Here is a 23,879-nt window from a genome sequence, read left to right on the forward strand (position 1 = left end):
ATCAATGACAGAAATATAAAAATCCAAAGAATGAAACTTAAGCAAGTCTCTTGGGCCAAATAGTTTCTCGCACCCCCACAACAACAAATTGCAACAATGCATTAAAGCACAGAACAAAAATTGATGCTCACAATAACTCGGAACATTAAAAGGCTAAATTGTGTTCAAAATATTGTATTTGAGACAAGAATGGGTGTATGGTGATGAAAATATAAGAGGGAAATTTTTAGTTTCACTTCAAAAAAATAAGCTGCTTATTAGAAAACTCATTTCTCTGTAATACTGCAGTCATCAGTGTCAATCCTATGAATTATAGCTCTTTATTAATGACACCAAGCACAAGAAACCACGTTATGAAGAACGTAATACATATTATCCAAAATTCCTCCCTCCCTGCTGCATCAGCTTGATTTTGAGATCCATGTCTAATAAGTTTCTCTCATTAATTTCTGTAATATGAAATAGGGTTGGATATGTATTTTTAGCCCAGAATATATAGTATAATCTTATAATAATCTCTTATAATCTGGTACCTGTGACCACCCTTTCACATTAGTTTGAACCTATGGAAAAAAAATATTTAATTGTTCTGAACTACACAAACTGAAGTTTTTGTGAATACACACTATTTTTCTCTACCTAGAAAAGCTTTCCTCTCCTTTTTCTCATCTTGCTAATTTTTTCACTCATCTTTAAGAGTCCACTCAGTATAAATTTGGATAGGAAAATAAGTTAGGAGTCCATTTCTGTGTTCCCAGAGCCATATATACATACGTGTGCGCATTTATGTAGTATTCACCACACCAGGATTGTTAATTTTTGGTTTACTTGTTCATCACCTCTGCCATATTGGGATTATCTGGCTCTCTGTATCCCCAGAGTACAGCACACAGCCTAGTACGGAGTACTATTTAGTACTATTCTAGAGAGAACCACGGTAATTCTATGTCCAGGGGAGGGTTAAAAAATACCAAAGAAGGTGAAATGAAATTGCTTAAATAATATAAAGTTGGTCAGAGGTCCCGATTTCCTTATGCCCACAACCTCACCAACACAGCTACACTGTTAATTTTTCTCAGACATAAAATGAAAATTGGCATATTTTACAGTATCATCTCACAGAATTTAAAAAATCACAAATGCCCTCTCTCCTAAATATTCTATATAGATATTCATCATAAACCATGTTATGATTTTTTTTTTTTTAGTCAAAGTAAAACATTTTTGGTAAGATAAGACAAGACAGATGCTGGAAAAAAACTGTTATTCTGGTCTAAAAGTAAATTACTTTGGCATTGTCTGTACCATTGCTTCATTCCATCTGTAGCTACTCAAAGGTTAATTACATACTAATGAACAATTCTTTTTTAGTTTATATGAGTAATCTATTAAAGGTTTTCATTGATCACTGGCTATAGACTGAGGACCAAGTATTCCATAAATTTATGATCTTTGGCTTTTCAGTTTAGACACTACCCCTCCAAATTAAATAAGGGAGTTTCTCATTGCTAAAGGTATGATTTTCCTCATGTTTAGTCTTCACAAAAATCAATGATTAAGTATCAAGATTCCCCTCACACAGTTCCAAGGACTGTCATGGATGCAAAAGCTTACACTTGAGAATGAAATATTTAACTTATGTCTATGACGATAGAAGGAAAAAAAAAAGTATTTTGGAAATACTTTGTGAAATGAATGGGAATGACCCTTTTCTCATTCTCCTTAGTCTCATACTTTGTTTCATGTCAGTCTCCTCTGATAGACCACAAATTCTGTAAGTGCAAGGACAATGTCTTTTTCAATGTTGTATCTCCTGTGTCTAATAACATGCTCTGCACACAATAGCTGCTTAACGACAGAATGAATAATAAATAACTAGCATTTGCATAGTGTCGTTATAATAGACTTCTCTGTACTCTCTCTCTCATTTGATCTTCATAATAGTACTTATTCTAGGAGTATGACAGATGGGGAAGTAAAGGCTCAAAGATTTTTAGCAAGGCCTACTAAAACGAAGAACCAGGTCTCAGGCTCCTAGTAAAATGCATGAAGTAGAGGTGGTATCACTATCACCCTTTCCCCCTCTACAGTGTAATTTAAACACTCAGGGGAAAAGAAGGAAGGCGGTGATAGCACACAATACTTCCCCGCCACACCCCCACCTTGGAATTAAAACAAACAGGTATAGTATTTTCCAACTGTCACTATTCTTTCCTATTTCAAGGGATAAATACTGAAATAAAATACTGTTTAGGTGTCAGAAATAAAAGATTTGATTCTGTTCCCTTTTAAGTCAACAAAGCAATAACAAAACCTTTTCCGTGTCATCAACTTATGAGTGAAGTCTTCCAAGTACCCAGCTATGAAACAATGCTTCCATTTTTAAAAAAACTTACTAAGCTTCTACTCCACACACATTTTGCAACACTTAAGTTTCAAAAGCAAAATCCACGACAAAAACTCCCAAGTTTTATATCAGAGTAACTGTTAAGGAGCTACGGTGAGTAAAGAATCTGTCTTTGTCCACAAAGGAAACAGGGTGAAATTGTAAACTGACAACAACATTTCAAAATGAGTATAACTAAAAAGCAAAGTCATGAAGAGGTAGAAACTCTTTCAAGTAAAAGACCACAAAAATCACATATTACCTTTAAAAATATAATAATTTATAACCAACAGTATCCAAGTTTTGGTCTAGATTACCATGTCTCCAATTCAACTTCATGATACTGCCTTTTAGCAGCAATTTTAGAAGGCTAAAATATTAAATTCAGTGAGTGGGGCAAGAAGATTGAATAATTAACGTTCTTTAAAACCTAATGTATTTGGTAAAAATATGAACAGTCACACCTCAACACTCATTAAAACTTATTTATAATATATAAGTAACCATGGGTCATTACTGCCCACTATACTGATCAGCTACGCCTGTATGTCACGTGAAGGATTAAGGAAATGTAGAACTGATGAGTGTTTTCACATGAAGTAGAGTTTAATTATTTCTCTGACATTCAATTTTCTTTACAAGTCATTCTGTTCTTCACAGTTAACAGTTTTGCTGTTGGGAGACAAAGTTTTCCTCCCTGAATCCAGGTTAACTCTTTACATTCTGAAAATCAGAATCTGTCACTTTTTAGAACTGCTATTTTATTTGATAACTAAAAAACAATGAATAAAAACCATATAGCCGCTTGAAACAATTACTGAAGCATACTTTATTCCCAAATCGTTCATGCTTCTCAACAGCCTTTTCACCACTGTTACATCCTGGTGCAGGTCATTCTTAAAATTCCACTTATATTTAGGGATTCATTCCTATAGTGATTTCCATATCTACACATTTATTCATCTAACTATAAACTTTTTATTAATGAAAAAGTTATGCTCCAACTATTTTTTGAGTAATTTAGTGAGGTGACATTCCATGAGCTAGAATTAACCATTTTTTAAAAATGTTAATTATTTTGAGAGAGAGGGAGACAGAACATCAGCGGGGGAGCAGCAGAGACAGAGAGAGGGAGACACAGAATCCGAAGCAGGTTCCAGGCTCTGAGCTGTCAGCACAGAGCCCGACGCGGGGCTTGAACCCACAATCTGCAAGATCACGACCTGAGTCGAAGTCAGACACTTAACCGACTGAGCCACCCAGGCACCCCTAGAATTAACCATTTTAAAGTGAACAATTCAGGGCGCCTGGGTGGCTCAGTTGGTTAAGCATCCGACTCTTGATTTCAGCTCAGGTCATGATCTCATGGTTTGTGAGATCAAGCCCTACATGGGGCTCTACTGTCAGGAATCCCTGCTTGGGATTCTCTCTCCTCTCGCTCTGCTTCACTCACATGTGCACTCTCTGTCAAAATAAACAAAAAACAACAACAAAAATAAAGTGAACAACTCAGTGGTGTTCAGTACGTTTACAATGCTGTGCAGCCACCTCTCCCAATCTGGTGATAAAACACTTCTGTCACTCCAAAGTAAAACTCCTTACCCATTAACCAGTTTCTCCCTATTTCCTCCTCCCCATGTCACTGGTAACCACCAATCTGCATTTGTCTCTATGGATTTCTCTCCTCTAAATATTTCATACAAACGGAGTCACACATGACTTTGTTTCTGGCTTCTTTCACTTAAGCATGTTTTGAGGTTCATACACATTCTGTACTCTCACTCCTTTTTATGGCTGAATAATATTCTGTGCATATATAACATAACTGGTCCATTCATCCACCGATGGACATCAGGGCTGTTTGCGGCAACTTTCTTTTTACCCCTAATAATATATTACAGATTATTTCCCAGGTTGATACATACATACGAACTTCATTCTTAAGCATTTTAAAAAACATCCCTGATAACACATCATTTCACCTATCTTCACATTCTGATATGCATTTCTAAAACTAAGAATGCTTTCTTATCTAACCATGAAGCCATCATCACTTAGTTTTTAATGATTAAACATATGGATTTTACTTTTCTGTTTGTAATTTGAAGTATTAACTAACGTCCTATTAAACTGTAGCGGTTAATTTAGGAATTTCTTTAATTGGACTTCAATTTAAAAGATTCATGCTTTCAAAATGATACGTTTGTTAACTTTTACTGAGGTGATAAATCTTGCCTTTATTCCTCCAATCAAGAAATTTCTACCCAGATTAGGAAAACATAAAATATATTTTAAGATAATGACATTTAATCATAGTTTGTATGGTGGAAAAAAAACATGAGATGAATGAAGTAAGGATTACATACATTTGTCTCGAATGTTGAATTTTCCAAGGTTTTCTGAAATAACAAAGCACTGTTGCTATTGATAATGGTGACCAGTGCTGCAATACAATTAAGGAAATAGCAATGATTCATTAAAGCTGTTAGTACTACCATACCTTGGGTCACAGCAGAAAACTGGCCCAATCTGAAGTCCAAGAATACCCTGTAGATACCATATATTTCTATCCCACTTTAAAGTTTTCAAACATTTTTACTTCTTAAAAAGAATAAGCCAAATTAGGAAAATATTGACCAATTAAAATTTATGTACTTAAAAATTCTTGCACTTATTCTAATTCAAATGATTTATGCAAAAAACCCTCAAGAGAAGTAGGATCAACAGGCATTATCTCTATTCTATGTGTAAGGCAGTGGAGGCTAACAGAGAATGACATGCTTCATGTACAACTAAAAAACAGCCAAGTCAGTTAGACGAATAATCTTGTTAAGAACAGAAAGGAAACAGATACACCTAAATCATTTCGTTAATGTAACATATTTGAAACTTTAAATTAGTACCTATAATCTGTTTCATTTTATTTAAGAGGACAAAAAATCATAAAAATGTTTTTTTCCTAAAAGGTTATGAAAATAGTTTTAGTATGATTTTTATTTTATGGAGAGAGAATCTTTCTTTAAGTTTATTTATTTTGAGAGACAAAGCATGTGTGGGGGCAGGATCAGAAAGGGAGAGAGAATCCTCAGCAGCGCAATCTCAGTGCAGACCCTGCCGGATCCCATGGTTTGTGAATTCATGACCTGAGCTGAAATCAAGGGTCAGGTGCTTAGCTGACTTGAGCCACCCAGGTGCCCCTAGAGGAAGGGATTAGGGGGAGAGGGGGGAGGCGGGGAGGGAGAGGGAATGAATCTTAAGCAGGCTCCATGCTTAGCACGGAGCCCAGCACAGGGCTCGCGCCCCATGACTCTGAGATCATGACCTGAGCTGAAATCAAGAGTTGGATTGAAAATAGTTCTTGATTAAGAATTCACCAGATGATGATAATATATGTTTAAGATAACCTAGTATGTATTTAAAGTCTCTGTGATGTGGTAAATGTTTAGATTTTTTTCTAAATGGTTAAAATGGCTAAAAATAAATTTTTCAAGACAAATTTATTTGTTCTCGAGCTCATCCAAAGCACAATAGAGAATTTTAAAAGATGACTGCTTCATATATGAAAAAATTTTTATAAAATTTACGTTAGGTTAAATACTTTGTCTGATGTTAAAAACTCTTTCCGAAGTATTGAAACAGACATTAATACTGGTGACATCTTTAAAGATAGATTTAACAAGAGAGCAAGTCTCCCCATCAATTATGATTATACAGAAAGATTCGTTTTTAACTGGGAAAGGATTGTACTGTAACGAGTACAATTCACTGACATCAATTTTCTAGTTGATGCTCATCATTTTCCCGGAGAATATTCACAACATTAAAACAAAAACAAAAGGAAGAAAGAAAAAAAGAGCATGAAGGAAATCGACACCATCACTGTAAATCTTACCAAAGACTCAACAGGAAAGAGCTTTAAAACCTTTATATCCCATGAGGTTCCTAAGAAACCTGTCTGCAGTGAACTGGCAGGTAGAAATGATTTCTACTGCCACTGGCCATATTGTACCTGTTCTGTGGATAATCAGAGCCCTTCAGTTTCCAAGGCTGTCAATCTGACACCTTTTCCGAGCACTATATTCACTCTAAATAAACAAAACAAAATTTATAATTCAAAGAACAAAAGAAATTAAGAACAAAAAATGCTACTAAAGCAACTTTACAGCTGTGATAGAAACCAAAAAATAAGAAAAACGAAATACCAGTGGTATTTTAAATTGCAAGGTTCTTTGTTTGAACTTTATACCACAACTTTATAAAGTTTAAGCAAGATAGTTTTGGCACTTTTGTATCACACAAGAACTTATATTTAACATTTCTTCATAGTGTCAGTGTTTAAAGTGTTATAACCCTTCATCTCAGTATTCAAATAGGTTTATAAAACTACGCTTTAACTACAGATTCCACACACACCCAATATTGTGTGCTAAAATGTCTGGATGGCTAACTGGAAAAAACAGGGAAGAGCTAAGTTCACAATTACTAAAAATAAGACAACATTTACATATATGCACCTTACCTGCAGTTGACCATTTAATGAACTCAAGTCTTCTGCTTTCTTCTCTAAAGACTGAACCCAGACTTTCCTTTTTTGTCGGCATCTTGATGCTGCTGCTCTATTTCGCTCTAGAAATTTCCTCCTTTTTTCATCAGGATCTTCATTAGCTGCTCTTCTTCGACGACCGCTTGTATTTTGAGTCTGTGGAGTTGTGTGAGCTGGAGAAGCCTATAATAAACACAAATGGAAGCTTTTTATGTTTGTAGCTGTGAGTGAGAACATAGGCAGTAAAGGGTTGCTACTATATTTTCTAAGTCTCATTGCATATTATCAATATTTAGGGGTGACATGAAAATCACCCTGCAGTTTAACGAATTCCTTGAAATAAATAAGCCCTGCTAAAAAAATAAGATTCTCACTTTTTCACTACCATAGTGAATATAAAGTTTGTATAACATTTTCATTTATACAGAAATAATGTGGAAAACTTGAAAACGTAATACAAATGAACACGTATAGATCTTGTGTTTTTCCAACTTTTTTTTTTCAATATATGAAGTTTATTGTCAAATTGGTTTCCATACAACACCCAGTGCTCATCCCAAAAGGTGCCCTCCTCAATACACATCACCCACCCCTCTCTCCCTCACACCCCCCATCAACCCTCAGTTTGTTCTCAGTTTTTAAGAGTCTCTTATACTTTGGCTCTCTCCCACTCTAACCTCTTTTTTTTTTTTTTCTTTTTTCCTTCCCCTCCCCCATGGGTTTCTGTTAAGTTTCTCAGGATCCACATAAGAGTGAAAACATATGGTATCTGTCTTTCTCTGTATGGCTTATTTCACTTAGCATAACACTCTCCAGTTCCATCCACGTTGCTACAAAGGGCCATATTTCATTCTTTCTCATTGCCACGTGGTACTTCATTGTGTGTATAAACCACAATTTCTTTATCCATTCATCAGCTGATGGACATTTAGGCTCTTTCCATAATTTGGCTATTGTTGAGAGTGCTGCTGTAAACATTGGGGTACAAGTGCCCCTATGCATCAGCACTCCTGTATCCCTTGGGTAAATTCCTAGCAGTGCTATTGCTGGGTCATAGGGTAGGTCTATTTTTAATTTTTTGAGGAACCTCCACACTGTTTTCCAGAGTGGCTGCACCAATTTGCATTCCCACCAACAGTGCAAGAGGGTTCCCGTTTCTCCACATCCTCTCCAGCATCTATAGTCTCCTCCAACTTTACTTTTTAACATCATGGTATTATACAATCCTTTGAAAAACTGTGAAGTACTAAAGGAAAAAATTTAATAACTTACTTAAATTCACTATGAAAAAACCGTTTTCTTACTATTTTTGAAGTAAAATTTTAAAAATAAAAAATAGTAAAATTTTCTTTTAAAAATTGGTTTCTCTAAAATTGAGAAGTAAAAGTACAGTAGTGCCCCTTATCAGTAGGGGATGTGTTCCAAGACTCCTGTGGATGCCTGAAGCCACGGAGAGTAGCAAACCCAAAATATACTACGTTTTTTCCTATGAATATATGCCTATTACAAGGTTTAATTTATAAATTAGGTATAGTGTGAGATCAAAAATAACTCATAAAACAGAACAATTATAACAATATACTGTAATGAAAGTTATGTGAATGTGGTCTCTCTTGCTTTTAAGATATTTGTACTATACTCACCCTTCTCATGATGATATGAGATAAAACGTTTATGTGATGATGTGATGTAAGGTGGATGATAAAGACACTGTGGCATAGTGCTAGGCTACTAGTAATGAGCCTTCTAGCAATCTGTCAGAGGGAGGACCATCTTCTGAGCCATGGTTGACTGTGCGTAACTGAAAGCACGAAAGCTAAACCGTGGGACGAGGGAACTACTGGATATACATAGTTTGGTACACTCCGCTTTCCTTCAATTTGTGAAGTTTAGGGTCAGGTTCACATGATTATTAATGTTCATCTTCCTGGTGGGCAGAATCTCACAGGAGTCTAAATTTTAATTTTAACTGGTTCCCCTTGCTCAACGGATCTGCCTAGTTATCTAAGATCAGCCAGGGACAGAAATTTTCAGTCAGTCACTAGTGATACTGTCTAGTATCTGGGGCTATAGAACGATAAGCATTTCCAAGCCTTTCTTAAATCCCAAAATTGTGCCATGGAACACCTGAACTTGGGAGACAGGAAACAACGAACCCCTGGAAATAGTGCAAAGGAAATAGCACTTTGTGACTACAGGTACGTGACCCAAAGAAGCCTGAAAACAATCTTTTTGCCTAATAGGAATTACATTCCAAAATGGGGTGAATAAATAAAATTTCTATCTTCTAATCTACATAATAAGCAATAATCTTATATATAAGCTCAATCAAGGTAAGCTCTGCAGGGAAATCATCAAACTACTTCTCACTCGACAAACTCCAAAACCACAGGTTCTCATTTAATTTCTTTTCCAAATAACTAGCATTAAAAATTATGAGGGTAATTTAACTTATACTGTATTTTAATTGTAATAAAGATTAAGTATTATATTAGATCATTTATTTTACGTACATAATTGCAAGTTAATCTTTTAGAAAAATATTCTATGGCTGGTTTCAAGAATGGCAACCTTGAAATATTTTCTTGTCTTCATCCTCTTAACTTATTGATAATAGCAGGTCTTTTCTTTTACTCATTTGGCTGAATAGGAAAGAACAGGTTTGTTTTTTTTTAAATTTACAAGTCAGTTATTACAGCAAAGGCTAATCACAAGTATTATAAGCAGAAACTAAATACAGAGTTACATTTGTACCTTTTTACACCTCACAATTTAAGGCTACTTAAAAGCATATACTCCTCCTTCTCTCCTTTCTTTCAGTGATCCATTCATTACACATCATTAAAAAGAACACAGGAACTATCCTAGAAACTAGAAATACAATAGTAAACAAACATAAAGTCCTGCCTTATGAAGCTGTCATCCAATATGATATAAGGATACAAATAAAAATCAGATCCAGGGGAATAATGGTTAGCTTTATATAGAAATTATATAAAAATTTCCATTTTTATAGTTATATAGAAGTTATATAGAAATTATTATATAGAAATTATATATTCATTTCTTTTAAATAAACTTGGAGGATGTAAAAACCACACAGAGCTTGCAGACAATACAAAAAAACAGCCATGGGTGGATTTGGCCCATGAGTCCGTTTGCTAATGTCTGAATTATGACATTAAAACACACCCACTTATTTACCTTCTCTCTTGGCCCCTATGTTGTTTAGTCGATAACTACCATAACAACATTCCACTTTAAGTTTTGTAAAAATAAAATACAGTTATCTAAAAACTTATGCTTATGAGGCAATCTAGAACTTGCCATTTACCTGTTTAATAGCAAAGTTTTGCTTTTTAATGCTAATGCTAATACAGTTTAAGTATCTCTTAAGATAAAAGTTCTAAATAGAGTTCTGAAACATTTAACAGAAATAGTTACCCTTCCATGTAGAAATGCACTGTAGACATAACAGACCTATCAACCATCTGATAGGCAGTCACAAACTACAGGTAAATGAAAAGGACCTCTGGTATAAACAGTGTCCATAAAGCATATATATCTGCTCCTTTGGTAATGTCTCTCACATTTTAATTCAAGAATCATTTGACTGGGGTGTCTGGGTGGCTCAGTCGGTAAAGTGTCCAACTTTGGCTCAGGTCATGATCTCACACGGTTCGTGAATCCCAGCCCCACATCGGGCTCTCCGCTGTCAGCACGAAGAGCCCGCTTTGGATCCTTGGTCTCCCTTCCCTCTCTCTGCCCCTCCCCAGCTTGCTCGCACCGCTCTCTCTCTCTCTCTCTCTCTCTCTCTCAGAAATAAACAGAAACATTAAAAAAAAAACATTTGATATATGCCAGTAATCTCATAAATACAATCCACAAAAAATGAGTTAAAAAGCGTCAGTGGAGATTTGTGATATGTCAGACCAACATACATAGACAAAAGCATTTACAGGGTGTCCTGAGCAGTAATAATTGCTCGACTATTTTAATTATTTACTTATTTATTTTTGGGTGTCAATACTTTTTGAGAGACAGCATGGGTGCAGAGGAGGGGCACAGGGATAAGGAGAGAGAGAATCTTAAGCAGGCTTCACACTCAGCGTGGAGCCTGATGTGGGGCTAGATCTCACAACTCTGAGGTCATGACCTGAACTGAAATCGAGTTGGACACTTAAATGACCGAGCTACCCTGGCACCCCTGGGTGTGAATACTTTTACACTGAACTACCTTTCCTAATGTTTTTGGTACCCTTTTGAAATATGACCGGAAGTAATTTTTTCAAAGTATATAGTCCTTTAAGTTACCCAGTATTTGTTTTTTAAAGGATAACAGAGTGTAGATTATAAAAACAACACACATACCGGAGTTTCTGTAGTGGATGTGGCTGGCTGTTGTAGGGACTGTGGTCGAGATTCCTCTGACTGAGTTCTAACCAATCCACTACCATGACCTTTGACAGTATCACCATTGGTAACTGGAGGATGTTGCTGGGTCAAAGCAGCTTTTAATCTCTGAAATGCAGACATCAATTAAAAAAAAAAGTTCCCTGCTTTCCACTCAAGTCCAACTCCCAAAGTATTCTTTCATTAACCAAAAAAAAAGTATTTGTTAAGAAATGCATTTGGCTTTAAAATTAGTTTTATCATTACAAATAGTAAGACAAACACTCTGGAAAGCTTTCCTGAGTCTTTCTGAGTACTACTATAGGATTTAATACTTTGCTATCCTAATCAATTTTGAGGAAGGAGTGAAAAACACTGTTACCTGAAAATAACCAGTTCCGTTCAACTAAAATAAATAACACAAGTTAATTATGTACACTGTCACCTATTTTCTTGCCCTTCATTCCTGAATCTCCATCTTTTTAGGCTCTCCTAGATTCTTAAACCTAAATCTCTTCCAAATTTGGGCCCACTTTGGACAACTGGGCTTATTTGGACAATGACCTGATGTTGCATTTTTTAGGCCACTATATTGACTGTCAGACTGAACCTCCTCCTAGAACCTACAGCTAGGTTTGCCTCCCGTAGGTCTTCCCTGTCTCCAGTAAGAAGGTTTAGTTTGAAGTCTATCCCCTCTACTATGTTCCATTTGCCATTTCACTGAATTGCATCTGACCCACTGCCAGGGTATGAGTAACCTAGTGTCAGAAGGAGGCCTTAGACACTTACGGCTACCTCTTAATAAAAACACAATCTGCATAAAACTTACTATTCTATCAGCAAAAGTGTATCCTATGTGAATATCTTAGTTCCTCAAACAGTAAGCTCTTTCAAGAGCAGAGATTTCCTTACATTTCTTTGCATCCCTTTTAAGCGACTGGTACACGGATTTGCTACATGGGTGAACAACAAATGTATTTGTTAACTGAGAGAAATTGGATTCTTTGGCAAAAATGGCACAAGCGATATCTGGGGTAGTTTTATTGTTAGAATCTGTAAATATGAAATAATTAGCACAAGATAATCATACCATAATATCTTAGCAATGAAAGGCACCTGAGAGACCTGGGATTATTATTGTTGATATTGTTCTCAGTAACAGTTGTAGTCCTTAAGCCCAAAATAAAGTTTCATTATCTGTGGGGGAAGGAGGCTACAAAATTGATATGAGAAATGTGTTGCAGTCTATCCAGTGCTTTCCAAACTTCCCAGAAGTCATAATTGGCTGGGTGCTAAAAACAGATTTGTACCCACCTTTCTCTCTCCCTTCCCTTGCCGATGGCAGGGAGAAGTGGGAAAGAGAGAAGAGCTTTTGAAAAGCACCCAGGTGATTCTAGGACAACTGCTTTCATTTACTCCAATAAGAGCAACTTAGCAAATTATACAACTATCCCAAAATTTGTAGTTTGTTTTCATCTATGCATATCTACGATGCCATCTACAAGTGATCCAGACCCCTGAAAAAACTGAAGCATATATGAAAAGGTCCACCAAAATTTCCCTTGAGGCAATAACTATACCTAGACAAGTGTTACTGGACATTTTCTCTCTACTGCTAATCACTGTAGATGCTGGGTATGATTTTAAAAATAAGTCAATAGTTTAAAAATAAAAGTTAACTGGGGTAGAAGTTATACATCGTAAAATGAAGTCTTTTTTGTGCATAGTCCTATGAGTTTTAACAAGCACATACAGTTGTGCAACCACCCCCTACCATCAGAATACAAAACAGTGCTATTATCCCCCCAAATTCCCTCATGCTCCATTCCTGTCACTCTTCCTCCCACCCCCAGTCCTTAGAAACCATTAATCTGTTTTCTGATCCCCAAAGTTTTGCCTTTTCCAGAATGTCATATAAATGGACTTATACAGTGTTACAGCCTTCTGAAATCTGGCGTCTTTCTTTTAGCATAATGTACTTGAGATCCATCCATGTTATCAGTATTTTTTCACTGAGTTTCTAACAGGACAGTGTCCCTATTTTACAGATTGGGAAACCAGAGATCATTTGCCCAAGGTCGTCTTAGTAGCTAAGACACATGAAATTGAGACACTCAACTGAAGGGATAGTATGGAAGTGGATGGATTAAACCAAAATGAGGTAAGTGATCAAAGGAGTAATTGGCTCCAACCAGTAGGACTACTTAGGCTAAATGATAAAGAACTCAAAGTAGAAAGGAGTTTGAAAGTATAGGTCAATATAAATAGAAGGAGGAAAATCTGGGGAGGTGGTCAGCCTGCATAATTATATCTCTTAAAAACAGAAATGTCACACATCAAAATAAAAGAAATAGTACCTAGTCTATAGTGTTAGGTTAGGGCTTTCACTTCTAGATATAAAATGTACATAAATCTAGGTAGTGGTTGAGATGTGAAGCTTGGTAAATTATGTGTTGGTAAAACATTTTGAAGTCCTTAGGTAGAAAACATCATAGAACTGAAGAGCATTTAAAGTTTTATAGTGAAGAGCTTAACTCTTAGAATTAATGAAATACAGTAACTGCACATAGGGGAGTCTGAAGTACATAAACATCACTCTCTTGAATAATCTTTAGTAGGGCAAGTTACTACCTTATAGAGCACTTAAAAGCAGCATCAGTATTCATTCATTATCCTCTCTTGACTGCCCCAGTGTATACAGTACTCACCCAGTGAGGAAGCTCTAATGTTTGCTCCATGCTGTTACATTGATTACAATGGGTCTGACTTAGAAAGTGTGCCACTGGGTACAGAATTTAAGAAAAAGATTTTCAAGGGTTAACACTGCTCTGAGCTGCATATATAAATATATATATATATATATATTTTTTTTAAACAGCAATAAAAATACATGTGTGCTCAAAAAAAATTAGAATGGGTTAGGTGAAAAAAGTTGTCACTACACAGAATTCATAAAAATTTTATAAGGATTTTCTATAATCCACCCAAATATATTTGCTAGAGACATCTTAAATAAGGACAAATAGTTTGGTTCAAAATTTATTTTAAAATAGAATTTTGGAACTAGCAGATATATTGATAATTAGTCCAATCACCAACTTACAGTTACAATCACTAACTTACAGTTAAAGGCGTCCCTTTAACTTTTCTGAGGCCCAAAAAATGAAGTTACTTCCCAGAATCACAGTTAGTTAGAAGCAGAGTGACCAGAAATTCTGTTGACTCCTAATTCGTTGAACATATTTTAGACAAAAGTTTTGCCAAACTAGAGTTTTTGCCTAATATTAACTATTTTAGATATATTAGCAATCAAGAAGCGTATCAGACATTGGCCAGCTCATTTCTCTCCATATGGATATTTAATATAAGTAAATGAAAAGACTGAGTACTCAAAGAAATTCAGTAAGATCCATAAGGTCTGTATTCTCCAACATGTCCAATTAAAATAAAGCTTGAGCATAATTTTAAACTAGAGGCACTGTTTGAAAGAAAACTAAAATATCTTTATTACTCTATTTCCAAGCAGACTAGTGTTTTAATATTTGGAATTAATTTTTAGCAATGTAAAACTCAACTACTATATTGAAACTTTTTTTCTTAGATATAAAATGTGTCAATTAAAGGATGATTGGTTTGTTGTGCTGGCCAATACAACTTACTCATTTTAAGAGATAATCTCCTAAAAATAATTTGCTTTTCAAATTCTATGTTATATTTCACATTCCTGGAAACAAATTTTATCACATCTGTCAGAACTTAGTAGGAGCAAACTACTCCATCATAGTTCAAAGAAAAAACATAATGTTCTCTAGAAACAATTTATGAAAAAGTCAGATCCATATTTCATATGTGCCACAAAAGCTCATCAGAGTAATAACCCTCCTTCTCCTGGGTGTTATCCTACCATCTGCTGCTCTATTACTTATCTTTATTTTGCAACTAATTAACAGCATAATCTTCTAAATTCAGCAAGTTAATTATCATTATTGTGGTCTTTGCAGCATCATCAGTCCTCATGAAGTCTTGTCTCCCCACCCCCAGAGAACGTATGAAAATGAAGTAGGTTGGGAGAGAGTCTGTTTCTTTGGAGTGGGCTCATTAGGTGTTTGCTGATTAGCTTGGCATGCAGAGGCAGGTCAGAAGAATTCTGCTGAACATGAGGTTCCATGCAGGGCCCAACTAAGTTAATGTAGGTTTCTGAACATTTGCCAAGATGCCCTCTGTCAGCTCTCGGTAGAAACCCCCTGCAGAAAACCTACTGGCTTCCCACCGTGTGCAAAGTTATTTCTCAGTTTGTCACACAACACTTCAAGAAAGGATTGTGAAGAATGCTACCTAAATACTTTATTAAATCTTCTTAACAAAGCTCCTAGACAATTAACATTGTCTTATTCAGACACATTACCTTTTAGTTACAAATATTAGGTAAGAAAGTTGTTTTAGTAGAAGAATAACAGAGACAGCAAACACCTACAGTTTCCTTGCTTAATGACAAAAACTCCTAAATCTAAATGTGGGGAGGTCCATTGCAATTCTATGGAAGACAGTAGATCCTAGGAATTTTCCTATAATATTAAAAAATACTAGATAATTTTGTATTTGTGAATCCCCACTTACATTTCTTTTTCTTACCACATTCTTACTTTCCCAAAGACTTAATCTTCTAACAACCAAAAAAAACCTTGCTCTGGAGAAATTTCTTTAGCAAAAAAAGGATCCTATTTCAATATTTACAGTAGACACAAACAATATGTATTTGTCTTCCTTATATAAGCACTAGGTTTTGAAAATCAGGGCCCCACAAAAGCATTCCTGGCTATCTTCAGATACAAATAAGTTTTCTCTTCAGCTGTAGTGTGCTAGTCATTCTAATGTGTTCCAATGCTATTTCTCCTAATTTTTTATTTTTTTAATGTATCTTTCACTATGTTTAAAAAATTTTTAATTCCTGTATAGTTAATATACACTGTTCATTTCAGGACTTATATAGTGATTCAACAATTCCATATACTGGGGCGACTGGGTGGCTCAGTCGTTTAAGCGTCCATCTTCGGCTCAGGTCATGATCTCACGGTTTGTGGGTTTGTGTCCTGTGTCAGGCTCTGTGCTGACAGCTCAGAGCTTGGAGCCTGCTTCGGATTCTGTGTCTCCCTCTCTGTCCCTCTTTCCCTCACTCTCTCTCTTCTCTGCCCCTCCCCCACTCACTCACACACTCTCTCAAAAGTAAATAAACATTAAAAAACCCCCACATTTCCATATATTACTCTGTGCTTATCTAGGTAAGCGTACTCTTAATTCCCTATTTCACCCATCCTCCCCACCTCCTCTCTGCTAAACATCTGTTCTCTATAGTCAGAGTCTGTTTTCATTTGTATTTTTTATTTCTTAAATTCCACATATGAATGAAATCATGTGGTATTTGTCCTTCTGTGACTGGCTCATATTGCTTAGCATTATACTCTCCAGATCCTTCACGCTATTGAAAATGGCAAGATTTCATTCTTTTTTATAGCCGAGTAACATTCCATTCTCCGTATATACCTCTTCTTTATTCATCTATTGATGGACACTTAGGGTGCTTCCATAATTTGGCTACTGTAACAATGCTGCAATAAACACAGGAGTGCATATATTCCTTTGAATTAGGGTTTTTGTAATTTTTTGGGAAAATACCCAGTAGTGAGATGACTGGATTTTAGGGTAGTTCTATTTTAATTTTTTTTAACTTTCTTTATTTTCAGAGAGCAAGCGAGTGAGCGAGTGAGCAAGAGAGAGCCAGAGAGCAAGCACAAGTGGGGGAGGGGCACAGAGAAGGAGAGACAGAATCCCATCCACGTCATCAGTGCAGCTTGATGTGGGGCTCGAACTCACAAACCATGAGATCATGACCTGGGCCAAGATCAAGATTCAGACGCTTAACCAAATGAGCCACCCAGGCGTCCCTTTAACTTTCTGAGGAACCTTCATACTGTCTTTCACAGTGGCTGCACCAGTTTGCATTCCAGCCAACAGTGCATGATGCCTCTCTTTTTCCCAACATCCTTGCCAACTCTTGTTTTTCTTTTTTTGATTTGAGCTTTTTTGACAGGTGTGAGATGGTATCTCAGTGAGGTTTTGATATGCATTTCCCTGATAACTGATTTTCATGTATCTGTTGACCATCTGGATGTCTTCTTTGGAGAAACATCTGTTCATGTCTTCTGCCCATTTTCAATTGGATTGTGGTTTTTTTGGTGTTAAGTTCTTGATATACTGTGGATACTTACCCTTTATTGGGCACATTATTTACAAGTATCTTCTCCCACTCGGTAGGTTGTCTTTTTGTTTTGTTGATTGTTTCCTTTGCTGTGCAGAAGCTTTTAATTTTGATGTGCTTCCAATAGTTAATTTTGCTTTTGTTCCTCTTACCTCAGGTGACCTATCTAGAAAGATGTCATTATAGCCGATGTTAGAGAACTTACCACCATACTCTCTTCTAGGATTTTTATGGTTTCAGTTCTCACAATGAGGTCCTTAATCCATTCTGAGTTTGTTTTTGTATATAGTGTAAGAAAGTGGTCCAGTTTCAGTCTTTTGCACATAGCTGTCCAGTTTTCCCAACACTGTTTGTTGAAGAGACTCTTTCCCAATGCATATTCTTGCCTCCTTTGTCAGATTAATTGACCATATAATCGTGGGTTTATTTCTGGGCTCCCTATTCTGTTCCATTGATCTAGGTGTCTATTTTTGTGCAGTACCATACTGTTTCGATTACTACAGCTTTGTAATCTGAAGCCTGGAATTGTGATACCTCCAAGTTTTGTTCTTTTTCAAGACTGCTTTGGCTATTTGGGGTCTTTTGTGGTTCCATGCAAATTTTAGGATTGTTCTAGTTCTGTGAAAAATGCTGTTGGTATTTTAATAGGGATTGCATTACATCTGTAGATTGTTTTGGGCAGTATAGACATTTTAAACATATTTGTTCTTCTAATCCATGAACATGCAATGTCTTTCCATTTCTTTGTATCATGTTCAATTTCTTTCACCACTGTTCTACAGGTTTCAGAATACTCCTTATTCCTAGGTATTTTATTACTTTTCGTGTAATTATAAATGGGATTGTTTTCTTAATTTCCCTTTGTGCTGCTTCATTATTAGTGTATAGACATGCGATGGATTTCTGTATATTGATTTTGTATCCTGTGAACTTACTGAATTCATTCATTAGTTCTAGTAGTTTTTTTGGTGGAGTCTTTATTTTTTTAATGTTTATTTATTACTGAGAGACAGAGACAGAGCCCAAGCATGAGAAGGGCAGAGAGAGAAGGAGACACAGAATCTGAAGCAGGCCCCAGGCCCTGAGCTGTCAGCACAGAGCCTGACGCGGGGCTCACACTCACGGACGGCGAGATCATGACCTGAGCCAAAGTGGGACACTCAACCGACTGAGCCACCCAGGTGTCCTTCTGTGGAGTCTTTAGAGTGTTCTATACAGTATATAGAATCATGTCATCTGCAAACAGTTGACTTCTTTCTTACAATTTGGGGGACTTTTATTCCTTTGTCTTATCTGACTGCTGTGACTAAGACTTCCAGTATTATGTTGAATAAAACTTGTCTTCTTCCTGACCTTAGGGGAAAAGCTTTCAGTTTTTTACCATTATGATGTTAGCTGTGGGGTTTTCATATAAGGGCTGTATTATGTTAAAGTATGTTCCCTCTAAACCTAGTTTGTTGAGGGTTTTTATCATGAATGGATGTTGTATGTTGTCCTATCTTTTTCTGCATCTATTGAAACAACCTTATGGCGTTTATCCTTTCTCTTACTGATGTGATGTATCATGTCGATTGATTTGTGAATATTAAACCACCCTTGCATCCCCGGAATAAATCCTACTTGCTCATGGGGAATGACTTTTTTAATGCATTGTTGGATTTGGTTTGCTAATATTTTGTTGAGGATTTTTACATCTATGTTCTGTAGCGCTCTCTTTTTTATTTGGCAGTGTGTTTATTGGTTTTAGTATCAGGTTAATATTGGCCTTGAAGAATAAATTTGGAAGTTTTCCTTCCTCTTCTATTTTTTGGTAAAGTTTGAGAATAGGTTTTAACTCTTCTTTAAATGTTTGGTAGAATTTATGTGTGAAGCCGTTGGATCCTGGACTTTCGTTTTTGGGGAAATTTTTGATTACTGATTCAATTTCATTGCTGGTAATCTATATGTTCAAATTTTCTGTTTCTTCCTGCTTCATTTTTGGGAAGTTATATGTTGCTAGGATTTTATCCACTTCTAGGCTGCTCAGTTTGTTGACACATAATTTTTCATAATATTCTTACAATCCTTTGCATTCCTGTGGTGTCGGTTACTATTTTTCCTCTTTCATTTCTGATTTTGTTTGAGTCCTCTCTCCTATTTTTGATGAGCCTGGCTATAGGTTTATCAATTTTGTTGATCTTTTCAAAGAACCAGCTCCTGATTTCATTAATCTATTTTTTTAGTTCCTAGATCATTTATTTCTGTTCTGATATTTATAATTTCCTTCCTTCTGCTGGGTTTGGGTTTGGGTTCTTTTTCTAGCTCCTTTAGGTGTAAGGCTAGGCTAATATTTAAGATTTTTCTTGCTTCTTGAGGTAGGCTTGTAATGCTATAAACTTTTCCCTTAGAATTGCTTTTGCTGCTTCCCAAAGATTTTAGACCACTGTGTTTTCATTTTCATTTGTCTCCATGTTTTTTTTGATTTCCTCTTTGACTTGTTGGTTGACTCATTTACTGTTTAGTTGCATGTTATTTAACTTCCATGTATTTGAGCTCTTTTCAGATTTTTTTCTTATGGCTGATTTCTAGTTTCACTGCATTGTGGTTGAAAAGATGCATGGTATAACTTCAATCTTTTTGCATTTGTAGAGATTTATTTTGTGGTCTAAAATATAATCTGGAGAATATTTCATGTGTACTTAAAGAATGTGCATTTTGCTATTGTAGGATGGAATATTCTGAATATGTCTATTAAAACACTAGTCCAATGTATCATTCTAAGCCACGGTTTCCTAATTGATTTTATCGATGTAAATAGGATGTTAAAGTTCCCTACAATCACTGTGTTACCATCAGTTAGTTCCTTTATATTTGTTACTGTTTTATGTATTTGGGTGCTCCCATTCTGGGTGTATAAGGGTTTACAATTGTTACGTCTTCTTGTTGGAGTCCCCCTTAATGATTATGTAGTGTCCTTCTTTGTCTCTTGTTACAGTCTTTGTCTTAAAGTCTATTTTGTCTGATACAGCTCTTGCTACCCTAGCTTTCTTTTCACACCCCTTTGCATGATAAATGTTTCTGCATCCCCTCTTTTTCAATCTGCATGTGACTTTGGGTCTGCAAGGAGTTTCTTGTTGGCAGCATATACACTGGTCTTATTTTTTTTTTTTTATCCCTCCCATCACCCTATGCCTTTTTTTTTTTTTTTGGAATGTTTAGTCCATTTACATTCAGAGTAATTATTGATAAGTCTGTATTTATTGGGATTCTATCATTTGTTTTGTGATTGTTTTTGTAGATCTTCTGTTTTTTTCTTCCCTTGTTCTCTTCTCTCACCACAAGTTGGCTTTCTTTAGTGATATATTTGGATTCCTTTCTCTATTTTTTTTGCATACCTATTACCAATTTTTGATTTGTGGTTACCATTAGGTTTGTATATAACATCTTCTGAACCACACATCATTAGCAAAACCAAACAGGGAGGACGTTTAAGTATTTTCAAAGAGTTGAAGGCAACAACAAAGCACAGTCCAACTCAAGCCTGAAAGAAGACATTGTAAATTTTACTAGAGGGTTAGCAGACTGGCAAAAAAAAATTATTTAATGTGTAACATGAATCAAAGGGATAAGAGCTGGGAATCACTCATTTGGAGAAACTGGATTTGGAGTCCTATCACTGATGGAGAATCAAGTCCTGTGATCATTTACCTGTCATTAAGGAAACCAGTCTCAACTTTCTTCAGTTGGGAGGATACAATTATTTCCTCAATTGGTAAGTCTTTTACCTTATTAAGCTCCAGGGGGCTAAGAATCAATGACACTGACATATTAATTCAAATTTTAAAATCATCTGTACCTATTTAGGTATTCTATGTTCTGAAAGTAATTAAAGTAACTTGCCACAGAGTAATAGGTTACCCTTGAATTTCAATTTAAAATGGTTAAAAGATCAATTCAGTCTTGTGATTTTAATTGGAAGAGCTAAAATAATCTCATAAGCCTCCCAATAATGGACTATTTAAGAAAACCAAGCCTCATATCTATAAGTTTAATTAAACTTAAAAGGTTATTAAAGTACTTAGAGAAGTTTATTAGACAACTGAGGTACCTATAGGGAAAACAGGATATATTAAGTTTAAAATGAAGTTTGGCATGTTTAAAATTAATTATATTTGAAGACCTTTAAAAGCAATTATATAGTTGGATTTGTAAACTGGCCTTAAAAATTCAGGGAAGAACTAAGTTTCTGAATTTGTAACTTTAATAAATCTAATATATTTTTTAAAAGCAGTCCCTGAAAAAAAAATAAAAAATCAAATAAATAAAAGCAGTCCCTGAGTAATGGTTTTTATGCACAAAAGTTATCAAGGGCACCAAAAACAAACAACTCACTGATATAATCCTAACTGCTAAAGAATATAATCAATGGCCTTAAAAGAAGACTTCTTTGCCTCTCTTGATGATCACCAGAACGATTTGCAAGAGAAACTCAAAATTTAAGATCACATCTGCTGAATTTCTTAGCACCTAAGAAATGTATGTTAAATAAATGACAATTGACAGAAATAATTATTAAATGAGACTGAGGAAAAACATATGAACATGAAACCAACTACAAAACCCAAACTATTTTTAGGTCATTTCCCAATGTCGGTAGATTGGTTTTGTACTTGTAACAATATAGAAGTATAGTTGGTAACACGCGAGCAGTGAAAATTCTTAGACAGTAATATAAAATGAACATTATAGACTAAGGGAAAACAGACTAGCAATATTTCATAAAAATATAAAACCAATGATGAAATGTGAAATTATTTCTGTACAACAAAACCCCCAATTAAACAGAATTCCCTTAGCATTCTAGGCAATTGGTATTTTGTTACCAGTTCATATTACCTGGATAGAAGGGCAATATCTAATTTTCACAAATGAGCCAAACAGGTATGATATATTAGAAAATGGAAACATAGGACAATCAAATATACCAAAGGTGGTATGTTCTCAAACCACAACGTAATTAAAATAGAAATCAAGATAAAAAGGAAAGCCCCCAGATATTTGGAAATTATACAATATACTTTTATATAAGCGCCAGTAGTTCAAAGAAATCACAAAGGAAATTAAAAGATATATGATAATGAAAATATAGCAGATCAAATTTGTGGAAAGAAATTTATAGCTTTAAATGCCTATACTGGAAAGGTAAAAAGGTTTAATCAATAATCCAAGCTTCCACTTTAAGCCAAAAAAACATAGGCACATTAAACCCAATTAACTAGGAGAAAGCATTAGAGATAAAAGTAGCAATGAATGATATGTTTGTACTATCATTAAGAAAAATAAAGCCAAGCTACCCACTAAGAGAAAATATTTGTAAGACATATGTAACAAAAATTTCGTATTTAGTATATCTAAAAAGTTCCTATGACATAAAAATAAGAGACAACCCATTTTAAGAAATCAGCAGAAGATATCACAAAAGCATCTGGCAAAATCAGAAATTAAATAAAACCATAAGATACTGCTACAAACTGCTAGAAATGTCTACAATGAAAATGAGACAAAGCCAAATGCTGGCACAAATGTGGAACAACTGGAATTCCCATACTCTGTGAGAATTCAGAACTTTGGCAAATGGTCTGGCAGTTTCTTACAAAGTTAAATGTATACCTACCCCTTACTCAGCAAATTCTACCCTTCAGTAGATAGGCCAAATGAAAATAAACATCCGCAAGAAGAGTTACACAAGAACGTGCACAGCATCTCTGTTCACAATGCTCAACACTGAAAACCATTCAAGTGTCCACCAACAAGAGAATGGATAAAGAAACTGTGTTATATTCACACAATGGAATACTACTCAGCAATAAAAAGCAGCAAACCAATACATTCAACAACATTGATAAATCTTGTGGCTGGACACAAGAATATATATGGATTCATTTATATTAAATTCTAGAACTAATTGCTGGTGACAACAGTTGGGAAGGTATACTGATTGCGAAGGGAAATAAACTTTCTGGGTAGACGTTAATGTTCTATATCATGATAGCAGTGTGAGTTACATTAATACACTTATACATCAAAATTAAAATTGGTTCATTTCAATGTATATAAATTTTACACTGAGAAAGGCCTATTAAAAAATAATTGAGTTGGGTAGGGAATGGTCTGAGGCATAGATAAAACACGAATGGCAGTTACAGTGCTAATAATTGAAGCTGGTGATGGGTACATGGGGGTTCATTATTCTATACTGGTTACTTTGTATATGTTTGAAATTTTCCATAATGAAAAGTTAGGAAAAAAAAAAAAGGAAACGG

At 35.3% G+C, this 23,879-nt stretch overlaps 1 protein-coding gene across 8 annotated transcripts in view; it reads right to left on the reverse strand.

Moving 5' to 3' along the window:
- The window catches only part of ATF2 (activating transcription factor 2), an 81,282-nt gene that overhangs the window by 8,594 nt on the left and 48,809 nt on the right, over positions 1–23,879 (reverse strand). For 7 of the 8 annotated variants that reach the window (XM_043577095.1, XM_043577096.1, XM_043577099.1 and 4 more), the window contains 2 exons: positions 11,301–11,450; positions 6,906–7,112 (listed from right to left, as the gene is read on the reverse strand). In XM_043577095.1, coding sequence (XP_043433030.1) covers positions 6,906–7,112; positions 11,301–11,450 — 357 coding nt within the window. Of the gene's footprint in view, positions 1–6,395; positions 6,472–6,905; positions 7,113–11,300; positions 11,451–23,879 lie in introns of all 8 variants that reach the window. The other variant, XM_043577103.1, reaches the window with a different exon arrangement.

The sequence above is a fragment of the Prionailurus bengalensis genome, chromosome C1 (genome assembly GCF_016509475.1).
Source record: "Prionailurus bengalensis isolate Pbe53 chromosome C1, Fcat_Pben_1.1_paternal_pri, whole genome shotgun sequence".
Taxonomy (NCBI): domain Eukaryota; kingdom Metazoa; phylum Chordata; class Mammalia; order Carnivora; family Felidae; genus Prionailurus; species Prionailurus bengalensis.